We start from the raw sequence: 26,781 nt of genomic DNA on the forward strand, positions 1-26,781 counted from the left end.
CTACGTTACTATATATATTGCTATTTTGAGCACACCTATTTATGAAATACCATATTTCCTCTAAAGGTATTTACATTTTTTTTTATGTTTTCTTCCATTTAACCAGCAGCTGGTCTTCAGTTTTATGGTTACAAATACTGCCTTCTCTCCTACAATATTATTTCAAATAGTCTTACCAAAAAAACATTTGTACATTTATACATTTTTATTAAATGTAATATTGTAGCAGAGTACACAATGTTAATGTTACTTGAAGAATATATTAATTATTATTATTTATTTTTTTTAAAGTCCATTCATTCAGTTCGACACCACATGGCATTTGGCGCCTAGGTAATCATTACACACAGTCAGGATAAAATGGATAGGAAGAAACAAACCAACAGGCTATAGAGGAAATTGGCAAAGGTGATAATATCTTCAAAGTCGCTGTGCATTCATGTACTGTGAAACCTCTCACTTTCCATTTCTGGCTGGAGACAAACAGGGGTGAAGGAGCAGGAAGCGTTGGGTTAGGTACAGTGGTAAGTTTGAGAGGTTTGGTGGAACAACATCACATAGATTCTATCTGGTCTACATCTCCCATCTCCATAAGAGGTACTACATTTCCGTCTTGCTACCACTCTGTTCCATCTCACTCACTGCTGGTGCCACGTTCAGAGAAATACCACCAACACTTGGTTTCCTTCCAAACATATATGAACATCATACTTCCGCCTATAAGTGATGCACCAACAGCAATGCTGGATATCACAGTAAGTACTACCTCCTCTAACTGGCCAAAAGAATGCCCAGTATTGTTCCCATCACTGACAGGATAGCAATGTTCAAATTCCCAGCGTCTGCTGGAAATACACAGCAATGTTGCCATGAATATATTATTACTTGATCACTATTGTGATCATGTGGTTTAGCCACTCTAAATCATATGTTTCTCAACCCATAGGAAAGATTTAAGCCACTTGTTTTTAGTGATATTCAGCCACTCAAAAGCCATCATCATAAAACATGATGAAAATGCATCCTATGCAAACAACGTCGCAGTCTTGGCAGTTATAACCAATAGGTTGAACAGTTATCAAAAAAAACTGTGGCATTAGCTGTCCTTGTCTTGAGAAAGTGCAATTTGTAGTGTTTGTCCATCCCCTACAGTCTGATCCCCCGAGGATCTTGACTGTACTTCCTCATATGGTGGTGGGAGCTCTGTGCTCTGATTGGACAGCTGAGGAGAACCATTTATCTCCACCTGAACTTGAGGCAAAAGTGGGCTGTGCCCATTAGTCTCCTGGGCCAATAAGAGCTGGGTCGGTCCATGAGTGGGGGTGAGTCGCTGGCCCCAACTCCCATACACCGCCTCCTCATATGTCGGAAGAGAAACCGGCAGCCCGTCCACCATCAGGTCCATCTGCTCAGGGGTATGCCTACAAGAAATACACAAGGCATGATCTCAAGATGGAGCTTTCAATTCAAGCAAAATATTGATATTTTTGGTCATGGAAGCAAAGGGCACAGAGCCGACACACCCCAACTGGAATGCCAGTCCATTTCATGCCGTGTGCGTGTGGTTTTGGTAATAATAATGGCCCCACAATATGATTAAACCTGTTATTTTGACCTTCTTGGGACATTTTTTCGGTCTCCACAGAGTGCAATCAAAAAACTAAAAATGCCAAAAGGGTTAAGCTACTGAGGATTAGGGTTAGGGCTGGGTAGGAGGTAAGGTTGTCATTGCTGGGATTATGGTTATGCCCATAGAAATGAATGGAGAGTCCCCACAAAGATAGACATCTAGTGTGTGCATGTGAATATACACACATATTCACCTAAACTTCATGTTTTTCCAACTGTCAGAGGAAAATAGTACCACGCGGAAAACCCCCAACCTTTGCAGCTATGCATGGTGCAAAATCTCTTACCTGGTTGACTGACAGGGGTAGAGGCGGGACTTAATCACCATGCAGGCTGTGGTAGTGAGCAGGAAGATCGATACACCAACTGCTGTTGTGGCAACACTTGGGAGAGACTGGACTTCTCTATCATCTGTGTAAACGTGCCCCGCTGTGTAAATCAAACACATACACAGCAATTAATAATAATTATCAGTAGTGGCTACAATAGAAATAATGTCATTTACCCATAGTGATACAAAGAGAACAGTTTGAGGGTGTAAGACCCAGACCAGTTTCTAGACAGTCTGGGTTTATCGGAATGAAAGTTCAATATTTTTCTGAGACATTTTCCCCAGTTTTAATTGCGTAGAGGAAAATGGTTAGTTTCTACCTAGCTGACTTCCTGTTCTCACAGTGGATTTCCTGTCTTATAGTGGTTTACAGTGATGGGGGGGGGGCTTATACACTGTGTGCACAATTATTAGGCAAGTTGTATTTTTGAGGATTCATTTTATTATTGAACAACTACAGTGCTCTCGGTCAATCCAAAATGTTAATGAACCTAAAGCTGACTGTTTAAGAAAGTAAAAGTGAGGTTTTGTCTTTCTTAAGAGAATATACAGTGTGCACAATTATTAGGCAACTAAATGAAAAAACGAACATTTTCCCATCTCACTTGTTTATTTTCATCTGTTAAAGTGAGAATAATAAAAACTCAAAATTTACATATAAACATTTCTGACATGTCAAAAAAAAAAATCAGTGACCAATATAGCCACCCTTCTTTTCAATAACTGTCACAAGCCTTCCATTCATGGAGTCTGTCAGTTTCTTGATCTGTTGACGATCAACTTTTTGTGCAGCAGCAACCACAGCCTCCCAGACACTGCTCAGAGAGGTGTACTGTTTTCCTACACTGTAAATCTCCTGTTTAAGCAGGGCCCACAGGTTCTCAATAGGGTTTAGGTCAAGTGAGGAAGGGGGCCATGTCATTATTCTGTCACCTTTAAGGCCTTTACTGGCTAGCCATGCAGTGGAGTACATTGGTGCACGTGATGGAGCATAAAAATCATGGTCCTCTTGAAAGATGTAGACTCTGTCCTGTACCACTGCTTGAAGAAAGCATCTTCTAAAAACTGGCAGTAGGTTTTGGAGTTGATTTTGAGGCCATCTTCAACTCGAAAAGGTCCAACTAGCTCATCTTTAATAATACCAGCCCATACCAGAACCCCAGCTCCACCTTGCTGTCGTCTGAGTCGACGTGGAGCTCTGTGCCGTTACTGATCCAGCCACGGGCCCATCCATCTGGTCCATCAAGAGTCACTCTCATCTCATCAGTCCATAAAACCTTTGAAAAATCTCTCTTCAGATATTTCTTTGTCCAGTCTTGACGTTTCAACTTGTCTGGTTTGTTCAGTGGTGGTCGGGTTTCAGCCTCCCTTACCTGGGCCATGTCTCTAAGCACTGAACACCTTGTACTTCTGGACACTCCGGGTAGGTTGCAGTTCTGGGATATGGCAGCACTGGAGGATAACGGGTTCCTGGTAGCTTCACGTTTGATTCTTCTCAAATCTTTGGCAGTTAATTTGCGTCTTTTTTTCTCAATACGTTTCTTGCGACCCTGTCTGCTACTTGCAACAAAACGTTTGATGGTTCTGTGGTCACGCCCCAATATCTTAGCAATTTCAAGAGTGCTGCATCCCTCTGAAAGACTTTTTACAATTTTTGACTTTTCATAGTCCTTTAAATCTCTTTTTTGGCCCATTTTGCCTGAGGAAGAGAAGCTGCCTAATAATTATGCACAGCTTTATATAGAGTGTTGATCTCCTTAGGCCACACCCTCACTCATTACGCAAATACACATCACCTGATATGCTTAAATCCAATAAGCATTCAAGTTTATACAGCTTGAAGTTGGAACATATGCATAAAAATGATGATATGGCCAAAATACTCACTTGCCTAATAATTGTGCACACAGTGTAATTACTGGTGTCACAATAGTATCAACCAGTTGAATATTTAATTTAAAGATCTCTAATATTTTAATGTGCCAGTACATACTATATAGTGTGACATACAATGACACAAAGTGTATACTGTCATTCAAGAAAATGACAAAAAGTCATTGCGATGATGTAACTGTAGCAACAAGCATATTACAATACAGATGGGAACGGCCTGTTCATACAAAAAGCCACAAGTATTTTGAAAGACAGGAAAATGCACGTATTGCCTGTTTTACTTATGTTCCCTAACCCTTTGAGGACTGAATCATCCATTCACAAAAGTGACATCTGTAATCAGAAAAGCTAGTTTCCTCATTTCATTCTATTGTTTACAAAGTATAAATTATTATTCTGAGGAAAAAAAAGCTAGTTGCATATAAACTTGAATATCTCAGTCAGTTGAGCTAAATTGCTTGCTGTATCTAAAAATAAGTGCAAAATTAGTAATCAGTTTGGAAAATCCCACATGAAGCACCCAGAATGGAAGACACCGCCCGTTTTCTTACTTGTGCGAAGAATGCAGGTGGGGATGGGGGGGTCCCATGTTCCTTTGCGACAGCGGGAATAACGACGTCCAGGAATAAAATAGCCCGACTCGCAGATGTAGTGGATGGTGCTCTGGTGTGGGAAGCCTTGGCAGGGAGATGATTCACAGCGGAAGGAGACATGTTCCGGCATTATGGGGTGGCTGCAGTTCTTGCCTAGGAAACAATCAGAGATAGATTATGAACACAGTCAGACCAGTTCTGTCTGGTTTTTGCCAGATAATGCTACATTGAATTCAACTTGGCAGCTAAAGGGCACGAATGAACAGGATAGGGTTAACCAAACCCTAACAGCAAATGGCAAAGTGGGTAAGGTTCTTTGCACCAGTACAAATACACTTGTAAAACTAAATTTGAATGGATTGAATGGTTTCTGCTAAAAACAAAAAAACATTATTGTACTTCAGGTGTTATTTGTGAGGTTATTGACTAGTTTCTGGAAACAGCAACAAGTTGCGAGTGTCGGTGATGGAGCCAAAAGCGAATCGCGCGTCAAAATTAAACGTCACTGTAACCTGTCATGTGCAGCAGGGTAAGTGAGAAATGGCATTAAGAGGGAAAAAAAGCAGTAATGGTGGATTCTGGCTATTGGCTAGATCATTTGACCCCAGGGGTTCATGGTAGATAATTCAAGCCGTGCTGGAGCACTTGTGGGGAAATTACCTGCGACAAAATCCAGCAAGACAACCACGATGAGGATGACACAGCCTATGGCTGGATGTGCACATTTCTGTAGAGCTGGTCCACACACAGACATCAATACACACGTCTGGCTGGCAAAGGAAATAAAAAAGAGATTCAGGGCACAGCAACATTCACTTGCTCTACTAAATGAATCAAGCAAGGAGTGATATTTATGCAGCTCTAATGTTCAGTACAATATCACAAATTGATTTTACTCCCCAAGAATGCCACAGGAATCGCTTTTTTTTATTATTATTTCAATTTTTGTATGTTTCTACATTCACATTAAGTTTATTCAGCATAAACACATGTGTGAAAATTGATCTGCTCTCACACCAACTTGTAGTGGTTCAATATGGGGAGTTAAAGAGTAGAGACCGACTCAACTCAAAATGCAACTTACAGCTACACCTGACCCGTTTTGTTTTTCCATATGAATTCTGTGTAAGGGTCAGTGCTCGAGAGGCGCTGTCTATCTGTCTGACAGCTGTAGCAGCTCTAACCACAAAGCTACACCACAACATCCTTTGCAAGAATTATGTTTTTTTAATTTTTTTTCACTGTGGACCAGTGCAAGATCGAAAACCTTGCACGAATGTCAAATGAGTCACATTGTGTTTCTGATGTGGTTTTGGTTTCCAGCAGCACCAGTCATTAGTGCATGATTCTCAGGGTGACAGGCCTCATTTTTACCAGTCCGATATATAATGACAGCTTGATCAGCGTGATTCTGAAATATGATCATTCATACAATTTCAAACTCTTATCCAATATGGGGCAGTGGGAACATATGACGATTCCCTGTTAAAATGCATAAACATTATGCTGCAACTAAAAATATTGTGCCTGATACAGAAAAACGTTTTACCAAAGTTAAATTAACTCTTTACTACATCAAACCTACAGCTTTGTAAAGGACATTACCGATTTCAATACGCTAATGGAAAGGTTAGTCGAGGAATACAAGTGTTACTACAGGTAGTAAGAAATGCAAATAACAGGCAGGCTCGCGCCCATGTAGTTTTGCAGAATTGCAGCCGTGCGAAACAACTGAGCGCGCGCCAGTTAGCCGACTAATCTTTAGAGGTCACGTCGCAAACCGTCGACCTTTCGTTTGACGTGTATGTGTTGATATGATTTTAAAAGCATGTTTTCGCTATCATGAGTGTTGCTCCGTAGATTACACGAAAAATCAGTGATCAGCAAATCTGACTTTCCGCGACAGGAGTAAACAATCAAAAAGTGCAGGACAGTAACTATTTTCTAGAAATTAAAAAAGGAAAAGAAAATATAAGTGACCCCAGCTGCAATGTCAATTAAACGGCATTTTAAATTTAACGTCAGTACGGCATCCCCTCCTGTTTCTGCAGATTATACAACAAACATGCTTCATAAATACCTTCAAACATGGCGTTTGATATATTCATTACTAAATATCTAATGTTGCTAAGGAAGAGGTCGAGCATAGAAACTTAAAATACATGTAAACCTTAGTAAACTCAATTCTTTACAAAAAATATTAAACGATTCATATACGAAAAAGAACAGTATCGTCATCTTTACCTTTTTTGCGTTACGAATGACAGATATTAAACTGGCAGTCCTAGTACTTGTGGATATTCCCTGTAAATGAAGGTTTATGGCCGCATATGATGGGTGGGTTTCATGCCCGCCGCCTCCGGAACCGCTGCTCGGGCACCGCTAAATGAAGCGCGAGCGGCGAGACTCCGCCCTTTGCACGCGCCCGCGTTTCGCGGAAAGGTTCCACCCCTTTACTCTGTACTCCGCCGTGCATTTTAATGAGATTGCATACATACAAAACAGACTGACGTGATATTGGCTATTTGACGTGCGTTATTACTTGAAATTGCGATTTGCAAACATTTCAGAACAATAAACATTAAATATATGACATAAAGGCGTGGGTAAAGACCGCAGTTATATACATTTGTTTTGGATGTTTTGTTCCTATTCTCAACAAGCTCAGCAAACAGGAAATGAAACTTTCTACTTATGCACCAAATGAGTAAACTACTTTTTGTAACAGTAGATTTAACCAGCTGACAGACTTTCTGGATACTAGGTTATCACTGATCATCAGTTGTTTGCATGAATATAGTTGAGTAAGGTAGTAGTAATACAATACTTAAATTACCTTATCACACAAAAGCAGCGATATATACTTCTCATTGTATACAGCATCGCTGATAATAGAATTGATTACGAATGATTCGCTTCACGTTTGATTTTCATGTCTTCGTTGCGTTTGTTTGAAATAGTTTTCCCATGAGCATAATTAACTAAGGTGAGTAATGCAATAAGAGCAGAAGGGCTGGGGGCGTCAGCTTCCCCGGCCTTTGCATGGTTGCTAATAACTTTTCAGTTCCAGACACCATAAGCCTGCCCACGCATTTACATGTACGTAAGTTTTATTACCTTGTAAATAGTCTGTAGGGTTTGCAATCTACCCCAACGCTTTTGCTAATTTTAGGTTTACGATGGAATGATTTACCATCAGCGTGAGAATTGGCGACCCTGCGTTTGACTCAATAGGAAGCACTTGGATCAGCCTTCTGAAATGCAAGTCAAGCATGTCAAAACTGCTTATCCCAAACTCTTGCAACAACCTGAAGTTACAGAACCTGAAGGGATTACAAAAGGTTACGTTTTTGGTAATCTGTTACGTCGGAAAAACGCATTTTACCAGCAGATGAACTCTTTGTTAAATATGTACTCGTAAATGTTTCAAAAGTAGTCTGAGTAATGAGCGTCTTATGGTTCGATGGTTGGGTAATCAGTGGCTTACTGTCTTGGCTACTGTTAATGTAGCCTAACTCTTAGAAAGCGCTACCATCATTTATCATAGGTACATGCAGTTATTTTAAATGGGTTGATCTCATTGTCCGCAGTGTCTACGCTTAGGCTTGAAGTTACGACATTAATAAATGATTTTTGAGTTTTACTAGTGAAATTAACACGGTGGGCGTACAAGGGTGCTGGGAAGTTTTCTGTTGGGGTGCACAATCCCCCTAGTTTATACGCCGCTGTAATGCTTGAGTACCACTGACATCTCCTAAAACTTCAGATACGTTTCGTAAAATCAGTGACTTTCAATGGAATATAGTTGCTACGACTGATATGGGAAATATATTTTGAAAAGATCTCTGTTGATATACCTGAAATGATATACCTGAAATGATATTTATGCTTAGGCATTGTCCTGCAGTAGTTCGTGTTACCTTAATACTGGCGACTTTCAAAATACAATGCGTTGAATAATCACTTCTATTAAAAATGCACATAAACGGAAATAAGGTGGTTAGCCACAAGAAAGAAAAAAGTTGAAGTGGACACAGAAACCTCACCTTTGCAAACATGTATTTGAAAAAACATCCGCTTGCAGGTGTTGTTCTCTTTTTATCAAATTAATGTATAAACAGTGACCTACTGGTGAAAGCATTGCATCATCCATTCAGAAATCCTCAATACCCTTAAGTGACAGAGCACACCAACGTAATGCACAAATTCAAAGGACTGATAAATCCGTGTTCTACACATAAAAAAAAAACACAAGAGCCAGTATGTACTGTAGTCATCAGTTACAAAAATCTGGTCTTTATGCATATTTTGATCATTAAGCCACTCATGATAGAAATCATTGAGTTCTGTTCAGCATAAAGAAAACCAAAGGCATTAGGCTAAGCACTTGCAGCCAAAAACGTTTGTCATTATGTAAAATTTAAAACCATGTTTTGAATTATTGTTGTGAATTCTGAAACTCAATGTTGAATAGGTGCGACACTGACAAATTGCAACAATAAATATATCGAGAGTAATATTGTGGAGGGGTAATCATTTTAGTACTTATAACAAGTATATTAAATATGTCAACATAAGGCAGGAACATAACTTCACATTTAACGTTGATATTCTAGATTTTGGTCGACATTCCTATACTTCCTCAAACACACCTATTCAAACCACACAAAGAATGCTTCTCTTTTTTTAAAATGGCATATTGTTGCATTTTCTTGTCCTAAAAGACAGCTTTCTATTTCCATTCAGAAATTCTGAACAGGGGCTGCTTGCAGTCATACACACACACCTCTTTGTAACTCACCTGTGTCCTTAAGAGAACTTGCACTACGTGTTTAAACGGCTCACTCTTGAGACGACGCTGAGCTGAAGTCTAAACAATGTCACACATAAAGGTGACAGAAAAACGTCTGCATATGACCAAGAGGCTACGTTGGGTTCAAGGCCGTGTACATTACTGAGGAAGTAAAGGGTGCTCACTCACTAGCAATGCCCACCCCTAAGTTTTTTTTTTCTGTTTCTGTACTTCCAGATCAAGAAGCTAGCAACTAGTCTAGCATATTATATGGGCAGAAATATAGGAAGTGAGGAACCGCTGCATAGTGTCCCACTATATTTGTGTATCTGCCCTCACGCTGCAGGAGGAAGTCAGAAACTCATGAAAAGGGAAGGAATCCACAGACAGACTATTCCGCTCTCATCCTGTCAGTCAGTCACAACAAAAGGAAGATTCCACTCGCCTTCGAATAAAACTACCAATTTTAATTTTCCATTTAATCAGACACTACACTCATTCTACAAACTTAACCAAATTCCATGACTCCTTTTGAAGCATAAATAGAACATTAAAATGAGATAAACAGCTGAGAAATTGTGAACATCCAGTAACAAAAATCTGACAAAGCTGGTACAAACACACAGTTGTATACATATATACGCATACAATGAATTGTCTTTCAATAAAGCTATTAGGAATAGACCATTTCTAAGTTAAAACTACTTTTTCTCCTAATTCGCTCCGCCCTTCAGTCACCATTGTGTGGCCAACTGATCGATATCTGTGCTGATACACGGTGCCTTATCAGTGCTGGTGCAAAGCTACAGATCACATACAGCTTAGCCTGCAAGGACACATTCAAAAGAATCAACTTCATGAGAGCTGGTCATGCATCTTTATACGACCGCTCTCTTCTGTGTTCTCTGAATGCATGCAGAAAAGGGCTTTGTTCTCAGCTGTTAGGCAAGCCGTTGCTGGCTCAGACTCAGCCTACTTGCTATATTTACATAAACACGCGTTTGGACATATGGGTCCTCCAGTTGAAAATGCATCCCCATGTCGTAGTTCAGGCCACTGCTACCAACACCTCAAACACGCCCACTTCTGCTATCATGTGCACGTTTATCTTTTAATAAGCCCTTGCATGGATACTCCATGGCTCAGTTATATATTCATGTAGACTGATTTCTCCACCCCTAGAAATATCCTAAAAACCCAGCTGGCCAGCGATAGCAGCAGGCCTATAGTGTTGTTCCAGCACAATTATGGTCATTCTTCACACAGTCCATGCTTACAGGATCATGGCATTGTATTAGGCTTAAATACCTACAGTGCTACAGTAGGAAAATTGCTGTTTTTTTTCTTTTCTTAAAAAAGGCATTTAAAATAAAATTCATCCCAAACCCATACTTATAAAAATTGACAAAGAATTTTCATCCTTTGCAAAAGCATCAGATTTCTTATGTTGGTAAAGAAGGGGAAAGCAGCCTGTATCACTATTACACGGTGCCTCAGTCAGCTCACTGTATCCACAGAGTGGGAAAAATATTTCAATATATTTATATTTATACAAAAGTAAAAATTAAACAATTCCAGTGTCTATCTTTGCTTAGTGTTCATAACAGAAAGCTAGAATGTATTCTCTAAAAAAAAAAAAAAAAGGTTCATAGTGTCATGAGAATAGTGTGGTCGATCCTTCAGTAGTACTTCTTACTCTTAATTTTTTGTTGTGCACAAATGGAAGGAGGCTTAGGTCCCTCCAAGCTGACCAGTAGTGTGCCGAGATCGTGAGATTTCCTAACTTGGCTTGAGATGCGTAACGATTCTATGATCACGTACATGGCCAAGCAAAGTTCTAGATGATTTTGAAATCTTTAGCCCTGTGCAATCAGGCTCGGGTGAGACCTGTCAGATGATAGCGAGTGAGTGCTTATGACCACGGCGTCTGGACGTGGAGAGGTCTCGCGGCACTCCGCAAAGCTTTACAGCTGTACAAGCGGATCAATGGGTCATCCAGTTTCCTCCTATGGTCCCGGGTGTGGCAGGAATGAACATAAAACAAGGGGGAACAAAAGCATTTAAAGGCAATAGTGTTCTAGGGTACTCATTTTGAGAATAAGCTGACATTCAGCCATCTTAAGTATTTCCATACTTTAAAATGCTTGACCGTAAGAGGAAAGAACATTAGTTTCATCCCAAATGCAGCACGTTTCACTGTGGGGCCCAGTGTTAGTCTGTAAAGTCCTGGGCTTCCCTAACGAAACGTTCCCAAGGAAGAGTGAGGCCAGAGGCCTCTGATGCTGCTTCATCTCATGCGGTTCTGCCTCATGAGGGGCACGATGCAGGAGGGAGGCCCCGCCTTGCTGAGGAAGGGGTGCTTCAGTAGCTCGTTGGCTGGAGCTCTCTGGTCAGGGTCGCGCACCAGCATTCGATCCAGGAAGCCCTTGAGAAGAGGAGAAACCTAGATAGGGCAGGGAGAAGTTAGGGAAGTATGCAACTGCATTTACAATCTGCTTAACAGATCGGGGGTCAATCAATGGCAGAATGCAGAAAAACACAATTTGAGATTGCATAGTGGTCGTTGGTAAAAGACAGCACTTTAAATGTAAAATAAGCACATGGGGGTTTTACTTACACAAACATGTCTGGAGGGCAGAGGGAAAAATGATTTGAGGTTCAGAGAGATAACCAATCAGACTGTAGAGGAGGGGGGGGTCCAAGCAACTAGAGGAGGCAGGATCAACCAATCAGATATCTTGGTCCCGCCTCCTCTAGTAGCTTGGAACCACCTCCTCTACAATGTGATTGGTTCAGAGAGAGAACCAATAATTTTTTGTGTACATAATACTCCCATGAGCCTAAAATAATTAAAGCCAAAATGGCAACAAATGGAAACAGTGCCATGCCTTGTGAAGGTTTTTGAGCTTGGGTGGCAGGTTGTCACGAATCATCTTCATTGCTTTGAGAGGAGGTTCATTGAAGTAAGGGGGCTCTCCATCAACCATCTCTATCACCATCACGCCCAAAGACCAGATGTCAACCTGAGCCGAAACCGAAAATGCCATGAAGTTAGAGGAAGACATTCTTGGGAATGGAACAATACACAAGCGTTTCAAAACAAACCGCTGCCTAAATACCTTTTTCTAACTTTGTACATGTCAAAACATTCGCTTGTTTTTTAAAGAATTTTTTTTTGTCATTGTCACATTTTTCAAATTATGAAAGTGTAAGGGTATGTTCACACTAGGGATGCAAAAAAACCAAAATGAAAAGCACAAAGTGTTATACTGCGTTTTTTTCGCATGCATTTTTTGTGTGTGTCTATGTTCTTGTGCGTCTTTATATGTTGCATCGTATTGTAACCATTTCTATGAATTTACATGATTGTCCCTAGTGTTTCTGGGGAAAAACGGAGTAAAAAAAATGCATGCAAACACTTGTGTTTGTATCCGTTTTACATTGTCATCAATGGGAGTGTGCAGTGTAGAGAAATACGTGCAGCACTGCGTTTTCAAAATGCACTGCAATGCAGCACACTAGTGGGAACATCATACATTGTCATCTTTGCAATGGATGGCGTTCTAGCGAATCACAGAATGGGGACGTTGATGAAAAACGCAACAACGCGCATAGTGGGAACGAGCCCTAACTTGAGGCTACTTTCTGGCTGATCAGCACAAACTCAGGCTACGTATCTGATAACAAACCTCGGGTCCATATGGCAGCCTGGAGATGAGCTCTGGGGCCATCCAGTAGGGAGTCCCCACAAGGGATTTGCGACGCTGGACCTCTTTGTTCACCTGGGCGCAGAAGCCGAAGTCTGAAAGCTTGACCTAATGAGAAAAAGTGTTTTGTTAAAAAGCTGAGGTAACAACAATTTACACATGGGCCAAATTACTACAGAAAATGCATCGCTATAATCGTCTGTTTGGTTCCATTACCTGCCTTCGTTTTATACCACAACTTTTCCAACACAAACAAGTAAACCAAATGTGTTAATTTCCCAGAATTCCCAATAGTACAGAAGTCTCAAGCTACAAGCCCACGACTTTCATAGGGCCCCTAACAGTTCTAATTTAACCATAAACCCAATTTTATGCATTCTGGTTTTTTTCTGGAAGTTGCATAGTTCTCTTAAGAAGTTGCACAACAAGAGCAGATAACTAATTATAGGCTTAAACAAACATGTAATCAGGCAGCTAACTGACTAACCTATGAGCTAACAATCATCCCATAAACTAAGTGCACTGGATCCCACAAAAGTCTGTATTTCTGCATTTGGTAGCTTGCAAAGCTCCATCTGTCCTTGCTTAAATGTCTCTTACAAAGCCGAAAGTGAAACTTGCAGCATAGGTTACATAAGATGGACAGTAGTTTTTTGTTTCATTTAATACCAATGCTGCCTTGCTGATCTGCAAGTTAAAAGAATCATTCTTAAGGACTACAGTCTTGAGGAAATATGAGAAAGAGAAGAGGAAGTAAGATGTCTGTCCATAGAGCAGAAATGTTTTTTTTTTTATAGCCAGCAAAGGGGGAATATTTCGTGGCAGTTGAGGCCTAGCTATGTGGAAAGCGAGTTTATCGTGGACGCAGAGAAGCCGCCAGCTTCTGAGAGACTGCAGGGGGCTAATATTCTCAAAGCTCAACTGTCGTAGCGGAAGAATCGTCACATTTCTGGTAGCAAGCAGAGCCAGCACTGGTCAAGACGTACTTAAATAAAATTTAAAATCCATAATTGCAAACGGCCCTCCTAACAGCTCATCTAGTAACTTGAGTATGAGATCCCTGCATTAGTTATTTGCATTCTAGCTTCTTTGTTTATATAGTGCTTTAGATTTTAATGCATTAAAACATGTCTGAAGTATGAGTAGCTGCTTTTAACAGTGCTGCTGCCAGGTTAACATATATAATGAAGCAAAACGAGAAGTTAGACTGCTGCTTTGCATGCTGGTGTGGCTGAAATCCGAAGAAGGGCAGGGAGTAAAAGCAGAAGCGGCGTCTCGAATTGATAGCAGAAGTGAGACGTGCAGCCAGGCTGCTGGCAGGAAGCAGCTGAGGGTGGCTGCACTTTCCCCGCAAGCCCCACCCTCCCGACACGCCCAGGTCCGTCCGCAGCGCTACGCCGCACCACGCCGTGCCGACCTACTTCTTCAGAAGTACTAGTTGACAAACCAGTCTTTTCACAACACGGAAGACTGCTGAAGTCTGCTGAAGCTGCCACCAGAATTCACACGCAGCTATTTCATCCTGCTTCGTCATTCCGGGTCTGCCTGTGTTGTGTCATTTGCACAGGAAGGCAACTGTATCACTTTGTACTTTCATTTCATAGCCTTTCGTTGACATCATTTCTGTGCCGACATCATGACATCATCTACTGTCAAGTTTGTTTGTTTTTTTTTTACTTCACCACACTAGTAATGCCGTTCAGATCCAGTTTAGAGTTTGCACTGCCCTGTCATGTTTTTGCATCCCTTTTTGCAAATTATGTTTGTACAGTATGTAGTATGTGATGCGTATTGCCTAGTCAGGGTGTACCCGTTAGTATGGAAATGTATGTATGTAAGATGTCATTTAGAGAATGTGTTACTGTAGCACTGCGGTGTTCAGGGAGACCATACCCAGCAAAAGTAATATTTTCTTTTCCTACAGAGCAAAAATTTTTGCTGCACTAAAACAATGGGCTGGTATCGCCTGATTAATAAGACTTGCTACAGAAAGTACATATTGTAGTCAGTTCTTCAGTGAGCTCACTGAATACTCTCATCCACACATTTAAATTCAGCTACTTTGTCATTTCTATCCTACGGGTGAACTTCAATTGATTTGAGCGGCAGGAAATTCTACTGGAACAATCCCAGTACACTGATCTAACTGGTGTTAGTGGTTATGAGAACTAACATCCTGCAGATAATGTGCTCAGACAATCTTAAATAGGTTTCCTTAAGCCACAGTTTGATCCAAAGTGATGAGAACCTCGGGGGGGGGGGGGGGGGCAACCTACCCTGCCGTCGTGTGTAAGCAGAATAGAGTCACTCTTGATGTCTCGGTGTATGACCCCTTGAGTGTGCAGAACAGACAACGCCTTCAGAACAGACAGGCAGACCGTGGCAATCTGCTCCTCATTCATCCTGAAACAGAAGACAGCAAGTTCATGTAAACATTTTACACAGGACGCAGAAAGATATCCATTTTGGTGACTCATGCTTTAAGTTACTCATACATGTGTTCCTCTGTGGTGTTCTGGCTGACAGAAGGGGGATGTAAGCAAGCAAAAACTAATATATGATCTTTTATTCAAATCAGGTCAATCACCATGAGTGTTTCTCCGAAAGCATACATCTCAGTATGTTCCAGATCACAATGGTGGAATGCAGTCAGTGACTAAATACTGCCCCCTTATGGCAAAATTATCATAAAAAAGAATTGTTCTCTCAGCAGGATCCAAGACACTTTATACTAGCACTTGGTCTTATTATAAAACAAAGAAAATACTGACCTAGTATGGGTGACAATGTCAGTCAGAGCCCCACCCTCCAGGAACTCCATGACAACCCACAGCTCGTCCCCAACCAAGTAACTGTTGTACATCTCCACTACATTTTCATGGTGATAGTCCCGCATGATCACAACCTGTCAGGCATAAAGAAAAGAATTATTTACAATAAAGCTGCTAAAACACAAGACATGCAGTTATTCCATTAAAAAAAATTAACTTATTGTTTTTAGTTTCATATGAAGTTACACATGGAAGTTCAACCTAGAAGCTTTTCGAGTCTCCCATGTTTTTTCAGCATAAAGATCACAGTTCCTGATGTGCGATGGGAATGCGACACACGCAAGTGGCCAGGAAGTACAAAAGTTTCCGGTCAAGACTACCCAGAAACTTAGAACCAGGAACAAGGTTCCTGAACTTTGGTAGGAAAGCACCTTTTGCAGTCATGGTGCAATATGAGGGGAAAAAATATATATATCTATTTTCAGTCAGCTCTGCAACATAAAGACTGGATATTTCCAAGACAGTGCTATCCGTAATCTGATAGACCTTGGCCTAATGCTAAAATGAACATTTTAATAATACTTCAATACCAAGCCAAGTGTTTCTGAGTGTGTGAGCAGAAACTGCAGGCCGCTGGGGCAGGTGGCCTATCGCCAAGCGCTGACCTCATTAAAAAGCAGCTCCCGGCGCTGCTGCTTCCTGAGGTCCATCTTCTTGACGGCCACCAGCTTGCCGGTGCTCTTGACGGTGGCGATGCAGACGATGCCCGTGGAGCCCTCCCCGATCTTGATGTAGTGGTCCAGGTATGTACGGGGGTCGCCAGGGTCCACGACCATCTGCAGGGCGGCGCGGAACTGCTCGTGGGAAACGCGCTGGGGCTCGCGCTGGGGCGACCGTGCCTGGGGAGGGGGCCCAGAGGGTGCGGGACCAGGCGGGCGAGGTACTGGGGCGTGAGGGGCCGGCGGGTCAGGGCCCAGTGAAGGGTGGGAGGAGTGATGTGCACTGGATGGAGTGTCCCCTCGGGAATGACCTGGGGAAGGCCTGCCCTCTCCAGCAGCGACCCACACAGGCCCACTGGAAGGCCCGTTCTGGGGCAGGACCTCATGGGGTCGCCCAGACTTCAGCTCCTGTGAGGACTGAGCAGAAACCAGAAGCTGTCATCAAGAGTGATGACCCGAGGCGCACTACACTTTCCATTTTCTTTTTTCAGAATCAAGAAATCAATGTATTTGCCAGGAACAACCGCATGTACTAGGAATTTGTTCTGGCAGTATTGCTGCTTACATTCACAGATAACTTAGAAGAACAAAGTTGATCAAATAAAAGAATAAAGGAATAAAACCATGCAGAGCACAGCAAGCTGTACAATATACTAACAATAAGGACATTAAAGGGAACAGAGGTATATTTAATAGTGAAATATAAAAATGAAAATATATAATGTCCAGTAGATGAAAAGTATGTACTGCAGAGTGAGTGGGGGAGTGACAGGCAGGGACTGCTAGTTGGGAAAACCAGCTAACAAAAATAACCATAACAATAGCTACTTCACAAAAACAAACAAAACAATTCCCCCGAAAGGTGCTGGACAGAGTGGGGATCCTCTTGACAACTGAAAGCAAGTCTAAGGATCATTTGTATTATGCACACAAAATTGTCATCTATCAAGACAAAAAAAAAATAACACTTTTTCTGTATAATTTTTGGAATTTTCCCCCCTCCAACAATTCCCTGCTGGAAATTTTTGTTTAAGGGTCTTTCTGACAAATTGGTTGCGAAAAAAAAAACAATTTTGAATAAGACTATTTACAATAAGTAACTAATCCACACTTCAGTTATGTACAGACCAGCAAAGAGACTCTCTGCTGCTACTGTCTGATACTGACTCTTCAGTTCTTGTTTGGTCTTCAGAGTTTGACGTTTGACCTGCTTTTTAAAAGTGCATCTCTCAATCATTCCACAAATGTTATCATTTTAAAATTTGTTCTATTGGACAAAGTTGCTGGCAAAAGCATTTGTATACAGCTACTCCTTAAGGTTCTATAATGGATGAATAAAAACTATGATTGATTCTGGTTGATTTGTAAACCTACAACAACAATGATCGACACCTGACCAGTTAGTGTCTGAATAGTCGTTAGTACAACTAGTAATCAGCAAGAAAAAAAATAAACAAAACAAACAAAACTTTAAAACTCCACCGACCGCTTTGCCTCCATGGGAAAGCTAAAGGCATTTCCACATATCTGGATCTCACAAGTAGGGAATGTTAATTACTTTTTATTTCTCCCCAAAAAGTAATTTAGTAAAATAACAATAAAAATTCTCAAGAACGTTTACTTTCAAACAGAGAATTTATATCATGGAAAAACCTTGGGACTTAAGTCAAAAAGTTACCAAGATGTTACCCACACATTTCCTTCAGATCCATGCATGCTGCAAATGTGACAACGTACACTGGATAACTGGACGCAAGTCTTCTAGTATTTTGGCTGGAAAATACTAATGAAAGCAGTCCTGCAGTTTTATAGTTGTACAACTCTGGTGACAGGGGATTTTAAGTCAAGAGCCTAAACTGAATTCAAGACCGGTATGGGCATGAAATTGAAGCCCGTTCCAGAGACCTTGGGACCAGACCCGGCACGAATAGTACTAGCAAATCTGAACAAACTTTGCCCAAAATTAAACAAAAAAAACTGACCGGCACCCATCCCAAAGCTGACATTCAGGGCCCATGGGCCGGGTTAGATCACAGACCTGAGTCCACCCTGAATCCCTGACTGACTGAGTTGGGTCCACCAAATCACAGGGTAGAACGACACACCAGAACATCAGCAAGACTACTCACATCATCACTGGTTGTGATCTGCACTGACTTTCCCAAATTCAGGGGGAAAAGGATCACTGCCAACCCCTCTCACCCTACCCATCGCATCTCTCAGCCTCTCCCTGCTCCCTAAAAATTTCGAGACACAAAAGCACCTGCTTCTCCAGAGCAGTGGCTCTCCTGAACAATCAACAGCACACACCCACCAATACAAATGCACATGATTACCACGGTTGGTATCCAGCACCGCGCATTTATTCATGCATTTTATGTTGGTTGGGAGTTGCCTGTTGACTGCGAGATGTTTTTATGTTCTCCATTCCCTGCTTGTTTATGTCATTGCGAGCACCATGCCAAGTCAAACCCCTTTTAAGTGTGAACTCCTTCTGATTCAGCTTACACAGCCAAAGGATATTCTTGTATTCTTGACTTCATCCATTCCAGCATATGCTTATGATTAGGTTGATAACGGATCATAAGGTACCACAAAAATAAAACATTACAACAGATTAGAAACAGCTGGGGACAGAACATTTCGTGCCCTGGGGGCTGTACTGATGAATACCTGGTGGCCGGGGCTCCGGGGAGAGTCGCTCTCGGTGCGGGGGTAGGTATTGAATGGGCGGCCAGTCTGCTGTGCAGTCTTCATCACCCCGTCCGTAACGGGCAGGTTTGGAGTACGGATGTTGGGCCCTGACAGGGGTCTCTTGTCTCGAGGGGACTGAGGGCTGGTGTTTGGGTCCGTGTAGCTGGATTTGGGCCGCTTGTCTGAGGATCCCTCCCTCCTTGGCATGGCGTCTGGGTAGTTGCGGTGCTCTCTGTCCTTGTGTGGGGGCGGCGGAGGAGGAGCCGACCCTGGGGTTTCCCTGTCTCTGTGGCGGCCCGGCTCCTGCCCCCGGGGTTGCTGCTGGGGCCGAGCATCACCGCGGTGCGTGGGGGTCGATCTCTGGGACTGCCGGGAATCCCCAGCTGCGGGCTCCTGTGCCGGCCGCTCCCTATGGGAAGAGCAAAGCAGAACTGACACAGGAACCCATGCGCTCCCCCCCAGCCAGACTCCCTTGGCCGAAGCTGCTAAGACACACGAGGATGTTAAATATTTACTTTCCTGCATCAAAACCGAGTTCAGCCGGCTACATTCCGAACACGGCATTCATACCTTTCCCTGCTGTCTCCGCGGTGATCTGAGTGGCCCCCGGGCCTGTGGAGATGCTCCCCATTCTCCTGGCTTCCCCCGCCGGAGGAGCCCGAGCCGCGGCGAGGCTGGGTGGGTGGGCTGCCACGGCGCAGGGAGTTGGAGCGCGTCACCGACATGGTGTCGAACTCGTCCAGTAGCCATGTGAGCGAGCCGTCCACCCCGATTTTACTGCCTCTGACGATGGTCTGGAAGAGAGGGGTAGACACACTGCTTCACACTGCGGAGAGCTGCAGTTTTGTTACACCTGCTTATAACTATCTGCTCGTATTTATCACAAATACCACATATATGGAAAAACATAAGGCGTCATTTTGAATTCCCTCCCACTGAACAGTAGGATATTTCCAAAGACAGAAAAAGTATGAATCCAGACCTTGATGTTGTTCCAACAGTTGACTACTCTGTGAATGTCACTCGTTATACTCAACTGGTTGTTGAAACAACATCTTGGTCTGGATTTCAGTTACATAGAATGATGTGCTGCTTTGACTGGGTCAAAAATCACAAGCAGCATGAAGTATCGGTAAGGTCAAGAAACCTCACACACAAGGCACTGGGGTGCCATCGATCCCATTCAGTGGAAACAATACTAGGTAGATTTTAAACAATGCCCACAATGCACCTGGGAAACTACCTTTTCATAATGCATGCTTTAATGGACTGGAGCAGGGCCAGGAACTGAAGCCAAAAGTGGCTTTTTTTCCAGGAAAATATCTATATTGCTAAGAATGGAGCATAGAACAACTAAAAAATGTTAATCACGATGTGTGGTTAATTGACATGAAGCAATGCATATTTTATCTTCTGCTTTGTGCTTTGGCTGATATTTAACACCCCTCGTGAGTATGTTGTCATCATCAAAACCAGCATCTCACAGCACCAGCAATTTAATGAAAATACTAGAAATTTAAAACCCAGATCATGCCAACTATGTAAAATACAGAATGTTTTTGAATACAACAAACCAGATTGCAAAAGATCCTCATGCCTGACAAACACTGACCACTGCAAGTGGCACAAGTCTTAGTGGGAAAACTGCAAAGCCCAGTGTAAGCAAAGGACAGTGATGTATGCTACCCTGGTAAGAACGTCTACTTTTGTCATTTACACATTCAGAAAGGGGAATCTGAAGAGTTACATAAACACACATCATATAGAAGCTTTTATTTATTTCTCTCTGCTGCATTTAAATGTTTCAAGTCTCACTCTCCAATAACCTTAACTGACAATACAGTGTGAAATAAAGTACAGTTATACTGGTCTACGTCTGCCGAGAAAATGGAAGGATATAAGAGAATACAACTGGAGAAAAGAGGATTAAACTGCACAATGGGGGGGCGGGGGGGCTGTACAATTATCAGCCAACAACTGCCTGGTTTAACCAAAAGGGATCCAGTTAAGCAGTCAGTGCAAAAGGGCTTTAACTCTTGTACTCAGCCCGTGACAATGTGCAGATACCTATAACCAATCCCACGTAACGACACAGCAACCAACGACACCTATAACCAATCCCACGTAACGACACATCAGCAGTATCACTGATGAGCAAAATAAATACAACAAAATGTCTGTGACGTGGAAAAACTTCAGTTAAAACTAAAGCCAAAGCATAGTGGGCAGCAAACTGCGCTCCACCAAACTAAACTATCGAGAGGAGATATGAAATCAGGTAGATATCTAGTGAGGTAGATATCTAAAGAGTAAACATAGGAAAGGGGACCGTGACGTCACCACCAGCAGCAACACACTGCGACAACCAAGTGTGCAGTAAACACTAGCAGAGCGAGAAAATGTCAACTGATAAGCCTTGTGCAGTGAAAATAACAGAACTTTTACCCGGTATCGGTCAGGCACAGCGGTAATGGTGGTACGCAGACAGCCCTATACTTCCTGAGGTGGTACTTGGTATAAAAAGTTTGTGAACCGCTGCTTTAGAGTGATATTTTTAAATCATAATTAACCCTCTGATCCATTGCTTTTTAGTCGGTGGAAAACAATGACCAGCACTACTATGACCAGCCCCACCTACCCCCCAGGGTAACGGGTCTTAAACGCTGGCTGAAAAGCCGATTGTCTGTATATTGTTTTGTTCAGGCTCTCTATTTATTTGTTTTAAGGGCCCCACTTGGTGTTGTGGTGGGGGAGGGGAGTATCAATATTATTGTTCTTCCCAATTTTTTAAAGTTAAAATATTGCATATTATTGTTTAGACAGTGCACAGCCATAATTGGTATCGGTATCGGTATCAGTGAGTACCAGAAAGCCAGCATCGGTACTCGTTCTAGATCTGAAAAAAATAGTAAATCGTGCATCCCTAGAATTTTCATTTAAAGAACTCTTCCCAACCAGAAGTGTACCATAGAGAAACAGGACCATTTGTTGCTACCTAATGTAGCAGTCAAACATGGGCTATAAATACCCCAAAATCATCAGAGCAAAGCTGTCCTTCATTTGCCGCCTCACCTTGCGCGGCCCCACATTGGTGATGACTGTGGCATCGATGAACGGCTTGGGCCGCTTGGCCGTATCCTCAATCAGGCTCTGCCATTGGCGCGGCAGCCCCACAAACTTCTGCTCCTGCTCGTCGAAGTCCGTGTGCACCCGGTGCTCGAAATTGGAGGGCGCCGAGATCTGGATGCGCTGCTTCTTCTTCTTAGTGAACATCGCGGCTGCCGGGCATCAGACCTGCCAAGAACAGGGACAGGTTGCCAGGATCTGAGTATATAGCTAAACATAATATTCACTTCAATTTATTTTTATATAATGCCTTTCACAACAGTGTTGCCCCAAGGCGCGTTACACGGGTGTGTTCTGATACATTCCTGCATTATTTAAACAGAATAATTCAAAAACAGGGAAAAGAGAACACAAAGAAAAAATTACAAAAGAGGAGTAGAATCCGAAAACTGGCAACCCAAACCCCCCCGGGCATATTAGCATTGTAGAAAAAGAAAGAGTAGGCTGGCTCACTAAAAGCGAGGTGTAAACTGTGGTCAAGGTCAAAGCTAAAGTCCATCAATGAGGCAGTTCTACATGCCAGCCTGTGTGGGGAGGCAGACTGAAGGATTCACCCACAATGTTACACGATGCTAATATTAAACTACTGAATATTTTCAGTTTCATATATTACTGGGGTGTACCTGCTTGTTGCATCCCCAAAGAGGCCCTTTACCTGCTCTGTTTCAGTAAAGGCAGAAGAATCAAATACTAACTTGCAACATAATAAAGTCTTTAGTCTACTTTAGTCATAAAGCTAACTTTAAAAATCTTGGGGGAAAAAAAGCATTTAAAATGTAATTCTAAAAATGTAAAAACCAGAAAAGAACAGCTGACTGGCAGTAACTGCACTGGCTTCACTGGGTTCCAGCTCTGCATCTGGGTTGGTTGTCGGCGGCCGATAACGGCAAGGCCAGGAGGACGGCCAGGGTTCGGAGGTCTGGGGCAGCATGTGTGGGAGTTTCGCCGCTTCCACATTCACAACAAACGCAGATCTGCCCTCACTGACCTCTCATAAAATTTTAAAAAAAGAGAAAAAGCGCCTTTCACTTCTCAGAAGCAGTGTTTTAGTGCAGAATTATGTTGCGTTTGCCAATAGGAAGCATGGCTTGCATCTGCTTGATTGACATGTCAGCACCATGACATGAAAGGTACTGCACAACCAAAAATTTAGACAAAAAGGAGACACCTGTGTGAATGCAGAACTGCACTGCTTATAATCTGATAAGCAATACATTATCCAAGAATTTAATAGGACCCTTGAAGGTGAATCACCAACAGACCCTGGCCTACACCACAATACTATTCAACCTAATGTGTGCTTTCAGGTTGGTATGTCCTGTGGTATTTCCAAAGCTTTTCACCTCCATTCTGCATCATGCACATCTTTACATACTGCTTTGCTTTTGTCCAGCTCTTCACTGTCCTCATATTTCTTAAATCCGAAATACATTCAGCCACCTGCCTTTAGCACTTGATGGTACCTTCAGTGGTGCAGCTCCCACCATGTTTTTTTTAATCCATTTTTGTCGCTAGATCTCGTTGCAGAAGGCCGGCCCCATGACACTAATGGGGTTAAAGCTTCACACATCCATGAGAAAAGGCTATAAACTATACAAGGCTTATATTAAAAAACAATTTCAGTAACGAGGAGATTCATGATTCCTTCGGTCCTCACTTCCGTGTAAAAAGTCTTATCATTCCTGCGAGTACTTTGGCAAAACCACAGCACTGATGGATGCTAGTGTGAAAAACTAAATCACAGCAAAAAAAATTAATAAATCATGTTTGCTGATCAATGACAATTTCCATGGAATTTCTAAGAGGACATCACATTAAAGAATCACCCCGCAATCCCTAATGTGACCAGTCTGCCTATGTATTACAAGGCACTCCAACAAAAACACAGGGCTTGCCACACCCGAGACAAACCTTCCACAACAGAAGGCTGTAACAGTGGAAAAGACCTTTCTTCAGAACGCCATTTCAAACTAAACAGGTAGTACTCAAAATTTGGAGGATCATAAAGTATTTGTGCACGGAGCTCTTTTGTGGAGGAAAACAGTTCAACATTACACATTAAACAGAAAGGTTATTAAAAATAATAAACAGCAGCATACCACAGAGATAAATGAATAGTGGAGGAAGATCAAAGCAAACTGTGCAAATACACCCAGTTTTGGAAAAAAAAAATGATCAAACTACCCTATAAGCTACAATTCCCACTCAGTTTATGAGGCCCACCCCAGAGCAGCCATAACAGCCCAAGGCAGAAACTGACTTACCATCCAAATATTTACCACAAAAAGTGCTGGCACATCAACATAGCAGAAACATAATAAAAATAAATAAGAATGTTCAATTAAGGCCTAACTACAAAAGAAACCAAACTGCAATTAAAGGCAGTGCCCAAAAACAAGGTACACACCAGAGACTTCCCAGTGTCTTTAGAGTCAATGATACAAGATGTTTTTCATGTCTCTGAAATAGCTTTGTTTTAAAACTGAATATCGAAAAATCAATCATAGAAAGGACTGCAAAAGCAGCCCAACCATGTGAAGCTCAGCACATTTTTGGCATAGACAATGAGCAACAGCTGTTCTACAGTGTGCAGGCGAGGCTGTGCGATTGTGCTCCTCTAGTAGGGCACCCAAGAGATCACAAGGTCACCGCATGGCTGACCCAGGTTCAAAGCTACTCTTGACATTCAAATATTTATGTTGCATGCTTCCACAAACTCCTCGCAAAGTACCCTAAACACCCAATTTCCTCCTAGTCTCTGCTGCAAATCGCCTTGTGAGAAGTTATTTTATTGCACTACTTCTCACAGATGGGTTGAGGTAGCTTCTCTTTAGACAGAAGTCACATAAAAACGGTACCAGGTACAGAACAATGCCACAGATGTTACCTGTTTGATATATTTAATGCTCCATTAATAAACTGTTACACAGTACTTTTAAGTAAGACAGGCGTAACTATAATAACTGCATGAAGGATGAGTCATGGTAAAACAAGAGGCCAATAGCAGGAGTGCTGAAATCCTGAGGGCAACCAGGCATTGTAATACAAAAACAACAGAAAACTCCAGAGTACGGAAGTTGATTGCGATTATTGAGACAGCTACCAGAAGGATATACATGCCATATAAAAATCACAGATTTAACTGTGCAGCTGAAAATAAAAGGATCGCAACTTGCCACTAGAAAAGAAACTAATCGATTGTACAAATAGACGCAATTTTGCACAACTTCATATACCTAGATCCCTATTATCTGGCTTTCAAAAAAAAAAGTTAAAATTAGAATTACTTAAAATTAGGGATAAATAAATTGTGCACTAACTGATCACAGATGGACTAGATACTACAATTAAATAAACATTGTGATGTCTGAGCTAGAGGCTTCACTTAGCTTTGTCTTGGACCTGGCAGATGTTTCACCAACTTTGACATAAGCAACTACTGAATCCTCCTGTGCTCCCTGACTGAAGTAAATATCCAAGGTGCTGTTGTTGAGGCACCTTCACATCAGTCTCCCCAACAATTTGTACCCACTGCACAGAATTCAGTTTCATTTTGCCAGACCTCTGCCTCTCATTGCTGCATATAGTTTTTCCTGTGTTGCCCATTTGAAAGTTACAGGAACAATTTCTACCTAAGAAACTGACAGGAATCATCAACATCCATCAACAATCAGCATCTCTTGTAAAAACACGCAACAGAAATCCAAACACAGGTGTCCTTAGGATCATCCGAAGCAAAATCAGTCAAATGGAGTATAGTTACTTGCTGGCTTTCTTTTTCCCTGCATGTGCTGCTTGATCTTATCCAGAAAGCAGCTCCATGTTTACTTTAATCCCAAAAAAAACACACTTTACTCCTTGAATCCTTAGGCTGAATGAAATTCAAATCATGCAGCACATTTTTACTCAACAACACACAATTGGGTCCAAACACTATCCAATAGTTTTTATAACCAGGAACCAGGTCTCCAGAAATTGTACAGTTGTGGTTTAAACACACACACACACACACTCACAGTTTTGAGTTCAGATTTCGGTGCAATTTCAGTACAGCAAGGAAAACAATAATTAATTTCAAAACAAATTCTAACACAAGCACAATAAGGAACAATTGTAAACCAAAAGTAATGTTTCTTAATAAGCATCTTGCATTCTTAAAATGCAAGATGCTTATTTACAAATTGTTTTACATTTTGTACATATTTCTTTTTACAATAATAATGAATCCCATTCTATATTCCGTAGCAAAGTAGCGATAAACACCCCAATAACTAATTGCTTTTTAGACTGGTCAGAATTTCCTGGCAAACACGCCTGGCACTGGGAGACTAACTAACAGAGGCTGTTTCTGCCTTGCTCCGGTCATACACAAACTCGAATGTTCATCTCAAACAAGTTAGATGTTTCCAACAACGTAGCCGATTTCAGTATAACAAAGCTGATGATTTTGGTCTTACCAATGACTCCATCTCTCCAGTGCTGGTGTAATCTGGACCAGGGTATCAGTAATATCAGACAAAAATACA

At 41.9% G+C, this 26,781-nt stretch overlaps 2 protein-coding genes across 6 annotated transcripts in view; both read right to left on the reverse strand.

The window, feature by feature from the left end:
• Window positions 1–182: 182 nt before the first annotated feature.
• LOC111844085 (sushi domain-containing protein 6) lies at window positions 183–9,401 on the reverse strand. 2 transcript variants are annotated; one of them, XM_023812215.2, is made up of 5 exons: window positions 9,248–9,401; window positions 5,107–5,216; window positions 4,405–4,599; window positions 1,917–2,058; window positions 183–1,421 (listed from the first exon to the last, which is right to left on the reverse strand). In XM_023812215.2, the coding sequence occupies exons 2-5, from the start codon at window positions 5,198–5,200 to the stop codon at window positions 1,097–1,099; spliced, it is 756 nt and encodes a 251-aa protein (XP_023667983.1). In that variant the 5' UTR covers window positions 5,201–5,216; window positions 9,248–9,401; the 3' UTR covers window positions 183–1,096. The 2 variants fall into 2 exon arrangements, with proteins under 2 accessions (XP_023667983.1, XP_072557435.1); XM_072701334.1 differs by lacking the exon at window positions 9,248–9,401 and adding an exon at window positions 6,691–6,843.
• A 283-nt stretch (window positions 9,402–9,684) lies between these two features.
• Window positions 9,685–26,781, reverse strand: part of pak4 (p21 protein (Cdc42/Rac)-activated kinase 4) — a 30,216-nt gene continuing 13,119 nt past the window's right edge. For 3 of the 4 annotated variants that reach the window (XM_023812212.2, XM_023812210.2, XM_023812211.2), the window contains exons 2-10: window positions 22,202–22,423; window positions 19,700–19,923; window positions 19,109–19,538; window positions 16,382–16,852; window positions 15,717–15,850; window positions 15,222–15,348; window positions 12,928–13,053; window positions 12,127–12,261; window positions 9,685–11,681 (exon numbers count right to left, since the gene is read on the reverse strand). In XM_023812212.2, the coding sequence (XP_023667980.1) occupies window positions 11,526–11,681; window positions 12,127–12,261; window positions 12,928–13,053; window positions 15,222–15,348; window positions 15,717–15,850; window positions 16,382–16,852; window positions 19,109–19,538; window positions 19,700–19,923; window positions 22,202–22,402 (2,004 nt within the window). In that variant the 5' untranslated portion in view covers window positions 22,403–22,423 and the 3' untranslated portion in view covers window positions 9,685–11,525. The remainder of the gene's footprint in view (window positions 11,682–12,126; window positions 12,262–12,927; window positions 13,054–15,221; window positions 15,349–15,716; window positions 15,851–16,381; window positions 16,853–19,108; window positions 19,539–19,699; window positions 19,924–22,201; window positions 22,424–26,781) is intronic. The other variant, XM_023812213.2, reaches the window with a different exon arrangement.

This window comes from Paramormyrops kingsleyae, chromosome 17 (assembly GCF_048594095.1).
Source record: "Paramormyrops kingsleyae isolate MSU_618 chromosome 17, PKINGS_0.4, whole genome shotgun sequence".
NCBI lineage: Eukaryota > Metazoa > Chordata > Actinopteri > Osteoglossiformes > Mormyridae > Paramormyrops > Paramormyrops kingsleyae.

Excerpts from the sequence above, each read along its gene's own strand:
- LOC111844085 (XM_023812215.2), bottom strand. The coding sequence starts at position 5,200 with ATGTCTGTGTGTGGACCAGCTCTACAGAAATGTGCACATCCAGCCATA. Across the intron at positions 4,600-5,106 it reads CTTGCTGGATTTTGTCGCAG|GCAAGAACTGCAGCCACCCC; the intron begins GTAATTTCCCCA and ends ATTGTTTCCTAG. Across the intron at positions 1,422-1,916 it reads TACCCCTGTCAGTCAACCAG|GCATACCCCTGAGCAGATGG; the intron begins GTAAGAGATTTT and ends TATTTCTTGTAG.